At 43.5% G+C, this 8,702-nt stretch overlaps 1 protein-coding gene across 1 annotated transcript; it reads left to right on the forward strand.

Moving 5' to 3' along the window:
* The first annotated feature begins 4,697 nt into the window (after positions 1–4,697).
* LOC137258057 (linear primary-alkylsulfatase-like) lies at positions 4,698–8,647 on the forward strand. Its single transcript, XM_067795606.1, has 4 exons — positions 4,698–4,878; positions 6,002–6,208; positions 6,633–6,885; positions 7,539–8,647. Exons 1-4 carry the CDS (start codon positions 4,702–4,704, stop codon positions 8,645–8,647), a joined length of 1,746 nt encoding a protein of 581 aa, XP_067651707.1. The 5' UTR covers positions 4,698–4,701.
* The last annotated feature ends 55 nt before the right edge of the window (positions 8,648–8,702 follow it).

Below are 8,702 nucleotides of genomic sequence, written 5' to 3' on the forward strand. Positions count from 1 at the left end.
ATCAGTGTTACATATGGGAATATTGTCCCTGGGTGTTTGTCTGAGAACAGGAGTATTTTGAAGAAGGGGAAATGGTACATCAAGAGTTAGCAACGACCAAAGTTTAATGCAAATGAACGGAGGAGGAAAGCACTTGTGCCCTGGAACAAAGACGATGGTACATAGAATATATAATCTACAGTGACTGACTGATGGTATCTATTTTTCAGCAATATCACCAGGGGTCATCTCAAAAATGGGATTCACACATTATACCCATGAGATGAAAGGAACCGATGTCTTTGGCATGACGAACGAACGTTTTGTCCAGTAGTGTACCTATCGCACTTCATCACCTGTGACTGATAGTGACGTTGATTCAGATTTACAGGTGAGGGTTCGTTTTGTTGTCGATTTGGTGAATTTGCGATATTTAATAAAGAATGTTTAGAAATATTTAGTGCCTAACGCCTATAACAAGGATTAAAACGCACAAATCAGTATCAGTACCAGGCACAGTGGGCTATCGCAATAATGTCTAACACTAAAGCCTCTCCCTCGACACGCACATGTAACCCTTAGTAGGTGGGTCATATGGCATAATGCATATATTTTACGACTCCTCAATAAATACATTCGTCCCCCACAAACACGGCTTGTTTCGAAAAGTTCCCGAATAAAAATGTATCAGTACACGGGAGATTACTCGTCTCTGTGGTGATAATCAAGGCCTCGAGAAGGACCATGCCTGCCTGGTTCGAGTCCGGTAAATTATTGTGTGTGTGCGTGTGTGTGTGTGTGTGTGTGTGTGTGTGTGCGTGCAAGCAACGAATGATGTGAACACAATACTAATTGAGGTATGTTTAGTTTAACGAGCAATCACCTCGTCCGTTCCGTCTATACAATTAATCCCATCATTGTCGACTCAGTTCAATTATATTATTCGAATAATATTCGGATTGACAGATCTTCAAGTAAACAGTTTGGGAAGACGAAGATATTTCCTCCTGTTTGATCGGAGCTATTTGTTTTCACTCTACTGACTGTCAACTGTCCAGTTTTCATTCTTGTTAACCACTGACATTCGGTTCACCCCATTCGATATCTCGTATCTCTGAGGGATTCACTTTCAGAAACACCCTGCTCAACATCAAACTGAAAAACTAATTTCTATTCAGTATGAAACCGACTTTGCTCACTATCAACCATCAGGTCATACGAACTGCTTTTATATACGTGGAGAGATCTGTCAGCACAGGGCACCCACCCAGTACAATATCACTACGCTGTCTCTACTAACGGAATATGCCGAGTGGACCTGAATGCAGTTCCGACTCTCATTGTTTGGTCGACAACTTTGTGCGCACGGCTCATAGCTTTGGACAACAACAGTTGTTGAAGAAGGCCACAGACACTGAGCTGGCTTGGCAAGGGTAAGTCGCGATGTTGGATGCCCCCGGTTGGGTTCTCTACCTTGCATGTAAACAAACTTGTTTGTTTGTGTATGTATGTGTGCGTGCATGCGTGCATGCGTGCGTGCGTGCGTGCATGCGTTCGTGCACAAGTTAATTCTGGACTCACCAAGCCCAAAAACTCTCAATATAATGAAATGGGTGATTTCAGTTCAACCTCAAAAGATTTCATGCGGATACAAAAACGTTTTTGCATTTTTGCATGAAGAACTGGACTCAGTGACTGGTTTGACACGCTGATTGTAACATTGGGTCAAATTACAAAAGCGATCAGTCACTTGTCCAAATCACTAAAATTGATATCTAGTTAGACTGATTGCCTAAACAATTTAAGTCAAATCCATCAAATGCAAGGTATTTGTTAGTTATATACCCTGAGTCGTTTAACAAATACAACTTGAAAAATCAAGGATATTACTATCCATTACAGTTAAGAATATGCAGGTGTTTCCACTGTTTCTGTCAACAAGAACTTCTAACTCATAAACTATAGAACAGTCTAACGCTTAGTCTCTGATAGTATATAATTTTGATGGAAACAAACGATTCCATTTAAGGAGGAGGCCCAGTGAGAAATAAAACCTGTGGAAAATCTAGACTGGCTTCATTTAGAGCTTGAGCAGTGCTGCAGGGAAAATAATGCAGGTCAGAGGCTATGAGGCATTTTTTGTGTTTTACCAACGTATTTATGCATGCATGCATTGACGTTATGTTAATGGTCCGTGTATCTAAACGAATGCAAGAAAAAAAAGTAAGGTGTTGATCCCGAGCTAAGAACTAGGCAAATGGCCGGTGGTTTGTAAACAAGATTGACCGTCACCTTCACCCTGACCGCTGCAGGGGGTCAACGACATTATCCTTTATACGGACCCATTCAGGCGTTGGTGGTCACTGAATCTTGTTCGGGGGTCAAAGGGGCAAGTGAGGTTGGGTAACCACAGCTGATGTCTATATATTCGTGTGGCAGCTGGTTTCACAGGGTGTCGGGTGTATGTGCTGCAAAGAAAGGTAGTGGCAGCTGTAGGTAAGTAGGTACAATTCGTTTGATACAGTGAATGAGTGACTGAGTGTGATTTATACCCTACTTTTAAGAATATTCCAACAATATCACGGCTTCACACAATGTGCCATTGTGGGAAATCGAACCCGGACTGTTGCCGTGACGAGCGAACGCTTCAACCAGTAGGCTACACCACCGCCCCGCGTTTGATACAGAATCGTTGAACTCTGATTATTATACTTTTGTAAGCAATAGAATTTGGATTCTTTGGCTATTGATTCACCGCAAGAAGCAACGGCCATTTTTTTCAATGTAGAAATTCCGTCCAACAACACGTTCAACTGGAAAGGTACATAGAAAAGACAGCAAGGCAGGTTTAAATTGTACAAACTGTGTAACGTGAACAGAAACACGCTGGAGCCATTCTGCAGTTAGACTGACTGTTTACATGAAAGTATATCAGAGAAGTTCTCATAATCGTTTTCCATTATAAGGGAATTGTGTTTGCTGAATCACATATGTTATTTTCCACTTTGAAGCAATAGGAGCTGGTGGGGTAACCTAATTGTCAAAGCGTTCGATTCCCCTCATGGGCGAAGCCCAATTCTGGTGTCCCTCGCAGCAACATTGCCTGAATATTGTTAAAAGCGGTGTAAAGCTAAATTCACTCACTCACTTAACGCGATAGAAGTTTGTTCACAGTTTTAAAAAATCAAACTGATTGAGTCGAAGAAACATAGAAGGTCGCATGGAATATAAAAAAAAAGATTTACAAAAGTGTTTTTTCATGTACAGTTTGATAACATCTGTGTCCAGAATATGTGTGATACCAAGACATCAGTTCGTCAACGTCTAACGGAATTATAAGGTATCGGAGCCCTTTCCAAAAAACGAGGAGAGTCGGGATAGCCCGGTGGCTCCCGTCGCGTCGCATACCCAGGTTAACGGCATTAATTCCCGTATAGGTAAAATGTGTTAAGCCCATTTCAGCCCCCCCCCCCCCCCCCCCCCCCAAAGTTCTTGAAACATTGCTGAAAAGGGGAGCAAACCCATATTCACGCGCTCCTTAAACTCAGCGACTGGTGAAGGTCATTTGACAGACAGACAGACAGACAGACACTGTCAGTTTATTTGTATATGTGGCCCTAAGGCCAATAGTACATCTGAGAGAAATCTTAACAATGCATATATGCGCTACCTGTTATCTTCTGTGCGGAGCAGCATACAGAATTTTTGTCTCGAGGGTTGGTTATGAAAGAAATTAGGCAGATATTTTTTTCTAATTTCTGAGTATTGCAGGCACATAAGTAGCACATGGTACTCATCCTCTTGCGATAGATTACAGAATGGACACTGGGTATCTATTGTATTTACAGTTTTGGCAAATCGTACGGCTTGGACATTAAAATTACATCAAAATTTAGTGAGCGGACGCTTAAGTTGTGGTGATTTAATCTTTGAAAAGTAAATTTCTGTATTAATACAGTATTTATGTTCTGTATAAAAATTTACAGACGTAGATGACGTTATTACATTGTACCAGTCTTGTTGATAAATATCTTTGCATCTCTACCTGAATACGATGAAATATTCTGCATTGCTGACATTTTGAGCGAGCCATACATTTCCAAAGGCATGACTAAAAAAGAATAGCTCTGACGAAGGAAACCCAATTAGTATCTCCTGTATCATCGTGAATATCGTGAAATTGGTTGTCTCATCAATCTTAGCCAATATGATATAACCCGACAGCGGCCGTTAATAAATAATGGAAAACGTCCACATTCAGCTAAAATAACCTTGTTCGCGGTTCTGTAACCAACAAGTAACAGGAATTTACAGAACTTTGAATGTACCTTTTCAATATTCTAATTTATCCTAGTGCCCCATATTTCAGAACCATACAGCAAAACTGTTTGAATTTTCCCATCAAACAGTTTAAAACTTGGATCGGTATTTCTTTGTATTTATATATGAATTTCTTTATGACATGTAGGTCATTTGTATGTACAGCGTAACACGCTTTGTAGCTGTGATGTGTTCCCAACATTTGTAACATGACCATGTTTCATTTGTCAGACAGGACAACAGGTGCTTTCTACTGCCAGGCTAGATGATATTACAGTGGAATATTTTTCAGATAGAATATTAATTTCTTTTAGTGGGTCTGCTGTTAAACCAAACTATATTTGAGTGGGCAGATATGTAAACCCCTGCTAAAACCACTTGCGTTTCTGCACTTAGTACGACATGGCCAACACTAGCGTTGTTGTCGCCCTCGTCCTCGCGGCGGCGGCGTTCGGAGGCAACTGGTTGTGGTCAAGACAGACCAAGAAGGAGCAAATTGAGAGACTGAACAGCAGTGTCCGCGCTCCGGACCTTCTGAAACAACACTCGAACGTCTTCAACAAGAAAGAGATCATCAAGGTAAGAACCCGTGAAGATCCGAGTAGGATTGATCACACTATGCATGTCAGATTCGACGAACGGGATCGAGTGGTCAGGCTCTCTGGCTTGGTTGACACATGTTATCGTATCCCAGTTGCGTAGATCGGTGCGCATGTCGTTGATTACTGGATTGTCTTGTCCAGACCCGATAATCTACAGACTACCGCCATATAGTGCGGCGTAAAACAGCAAATCAAACAACCAATCATCCAGATAAGGGGATAGACAGGTGCCACTGACATGAAGTATTACCTGTCTCATTAAATGATGTATTAATACACTACCGTGCAAAAGAAGGCATGCACCGCGATGACTAAATATGAAACAAACAAGAAATTGAGATGATACGGATATGATGCATTGACTTCAATAGTGGTTAAAGACCCGTGAAGGTCCCGGGGTAGAATAGGCCTTCAGCAACCCATGCTTGCCATAAAAGGCGACTCAGCTTGTCGTAAGAGGCGACTAACGGGATCGGGTGGTCAGGCTCGCTGACTTGGTTGACACATGTCATCGGTTCCCAATTGCGCAGATCAATGCTCATGTTGTTGATCACTGGATTGTCTGGTCCAGACTCGATTATTTACAGACCGCCGCCATATAGCTGGAATATTGCTGAGTGCGGCGTGAAACTAAACTCACTCACTCACTCAATAGTGGTTAAAACGCCCGCTTGTCACGCCAAAGACCCGGATGAAGTCCATTTCTAATGTCCCCCGCCGTGATATTGGTGGAATATTGCTAAAACCGGTGTAAAATAATACTCACTCCAGCTTGCAGTGTGTCAGGGAGTGTTTTCACCCCAGTAACGTTTCCTTAACGTTTGGCCACATCTAGTCTTAAAGTGTATGCTTTCGATGACCAAGTATGTTATGATAAAAATCAGGATAAAAACATTAGCATGGAAAATATTGACGGCAGCTGAAATTCGGATCTTTTTGTTTTAGAGTATGAAAGACTAAATACGTTGGGTCCAGTTGACGAGATTTTGTGCGTACATATTTTTTTTAATTATTAACAAACACGCCCAAAAGATCCATTTAACGAACTAGTCTTGATCCAGAGAACTGCGTTTATTCTTAACGTTCTCACTGGACTGCAGGTGACGCCCAACGTTTACTGCGCTGTCGGATACGCCCTTGCCAACACCATCATGATCGAGGGCGATGACGGCGTCATCATTGTCGACGTCACCGAGAGTGTCTCAGCTGGCGATGACGTGTTTCGAGATCTCCGGGCCATCACCAAGAAGCCTGTGCGCGCCATCATTTACACCCACAACCACATCGACCATACTTTCGGTGCCAAGGTGAGAATATGTTGGCGACTGCCTGTGTGAGTTTACGTCTACATTACTGACTGGACATCAAGCTCTCTATTGCCTGTCTTCGTTAGGGTACGTTAGTCGGTTGGTCAGGCAAGGTGAGGTATCATAGGAGCGATGGGATAGCTTTCTGGTTGAACTCACTCGTCACGCCCAGGACCCGGGTTCGATGGGTACAATGTGTGAAGGCCATTTCTGGTGTCACCACAGTTGCTTTAAATTTGGTGAAATCGGCGTAAATCACACTCACTCACTCACTATTGCCTATTATCATAGATCGATGTGGGATGTTGCGCATTCAAAAGGTTACAAGCCACCTCGATATTTCTTAAACATATATGAACTATATGACATAGATGTAGGTAAATAATTTAATTGAATAATGTGATCAACTAAATTCATTTTGCAGTCATTCATCGAGGACCCCGCGCACCCTCCCGACGTCTGGGCTCACCAGCTTATCCTCAAAGAGTTCCAGAGATTGTTCCACAGTAATGAAATCATACTGACTCGCGGTATGCGCCAGTTTGGTACCCTCACGCCTGCGCAGATCAACTCAGGGATAGGGTTCACCCTGACCCTTGACAAAGACAAGATGGACTTCGGCCTTGTCATGCCAAACAAGCTGTTTATAGGATCTGAGCGGGATATCAGCTATGCAGGTTTGTATATGGTTCTTGTTGACCTTTGTGCCGGAAGAGGAATGTTCGTTAACATGAGTGGTCTAGTGATCAAAGCGTTCGGTCATCACACTGGAGACACAGGTTTGATTCCCTACATGGGTACAATTTGTGAAGCCCATATCTCGTGTCTTTTGCTGCGATATTTCTGGAATATTGCTATAAACGGCGTACAAAAATACTCACTCACATCATAATTCTGCACAACTAATTGAAATGCATTTGGCGTCTTGACCCGCATGTCGCCTTTAGGTACCTTCCGTGTGACCGTTGGCTTGGTAACAGAGCCTCATTTCACACAGAGCCTCTTCTCACACTGTAACCTCAAGACAAAACCCGATAAGAAACGTTGTTTTGATCGCGAGGGTTCGACTGTCGTGAGTAGAGTGCTACGAGCAGATTTTGCATTGTGCTTTGTAACAGGGTTATACCTCATTTCACAATGGAAATATCGGTGACTAGAATCTCAAGACCCGGTTACGAAAGTACCTGAGAGCACTTTTTACAAATGACCAGCATTTAATACGGCATCACTTTCCGAGGACAGGTGAAAAAGGTTCTTATTCTTCATGCCTGTAGTATTGTGTGAAGCGTCCTACAATGCATACATATTGTGTTATGTTTCATCATTTCAGGTGTTTCAATGAAGCTTGTCCACATCCCCGGAGAAACAAACGACCAGATCGGAGTATGGCTGCCAGACCAGAAGGTGTTCCTGTGCGCTGACGACGTCTACCGAGCCTTCCCCAACCTCTACGCCATCAGGGGAACGCCGTCTCGCAGTCTACTAGACTGGTCATCCTCACTGGACAAGATTATTGACCTTGAACCTCACTACCTCGTCCCGAGTCACACACGTCCGTTAGAGGGCGCTGATTCCATCATGTCACTGCTGACCAGCTACCGAGACGCCATCCAGTTTGTTCATGATCAGACAATCAGGTTTATGAACAAAGGTTTGATGCCAGACGAGATTGCCGCAAAAGTCCGTCTGCCGGAACAATTAGCTACCCATCCATACTTGCTTGAATTTTACGGAACAGTGGAATGGTCCGTTAAGGGTGTATTTAATACCTACCTCGGATGGTTCGACGGCGACCCGGTGCACCTTTCACCTCTGACCCCAGACGAATTGGCCAATCGCTATGTAGCCATTGGGGGAGGAATTGACAACATGGTGAAGATGGCAAGAAAGGCTCTGAACGAAGGGGATTACAGATGGGGTTTGACTGTATCTTCCCACGTCATTAGAGCTGATGATATGAATAAAGACGCACGTGACATTGCATCTCAGTGCATGATGGAGATTGGTAATCAGCAGATTAGTTCCAACGGCCGGAACTACTTCCACACATATGCCCTTGAGGTCATCGGTGCAGCTGACGCCCGACCAGGACCTCTCACAATGGCTCGATTCATCCGCGGGATGCCACTTTTCACACTGTTTAAAGTCCTCGGGGTCCGCTTCGCAGCAGAGAAGTGCGGACAGGTTAATGTCACGGTTTTGTTCGAGTTCCAGAACCCTAAATCTATGGTCTCAATGCAGCTGAGGAACTCTGTAGTCATCATCAAGGACCGGCCTCCCAAGAAGTACGACGTCAGAGTGGATATTGATGACGCCAAATGGCGAGACGTGTTGATCTCTCGTTTGGTAGAAAAATCAGCAGTGTCTCTCACCGAAGCAAAGGTCGAAGGAGACGTGGAGATCCTTAAAGCCCTGTTCGACTGCTTTGAGGGAAACTGAGAGCGTCATTTATTCACAACGTTCGAGTTACCATGGATATAGAACAATATGCACG

This window comes from Haliotis asinina, chromosome 12, assembly GCF_037392515.1.
Source record: "Haliotis asinina isolate JCU_RB_2024 chromosome 12, JCU_Hal_asi_v2, whole genome shotgun sequence".
Lineage (NCBI taxonomy): Eukaryota > Metazoa > Mollusca > Gastropoda > Lepetellida > Haliotidae > Haliotis > Haliotis asinina.

Bases quoted from the DNA above. Each gene is read 5' to 3' on its own strand.
- LOC137258057 (XM_067795606.1), top strand. From the start codon at position 4,702: ATGGCCAACACTAGCGTTGTTGTCGCCCTCGTCCTCGCGGCGGCGGCG. The intron at 4,879-6,001 runs GTAAGAACCCGT...ACTGGACTGCAG, and splicing joins ACAAGAAAGAGATCATCAAG to GTGACGCCCAACGTTTACTG. The intron at 6,886-7,538 runs GTTTGTATATGG...TCATCATTTCAG, and splicing joins GCGGGATATCAGCTATGCAG to GTGTTTCAATGAAGCTTGTC.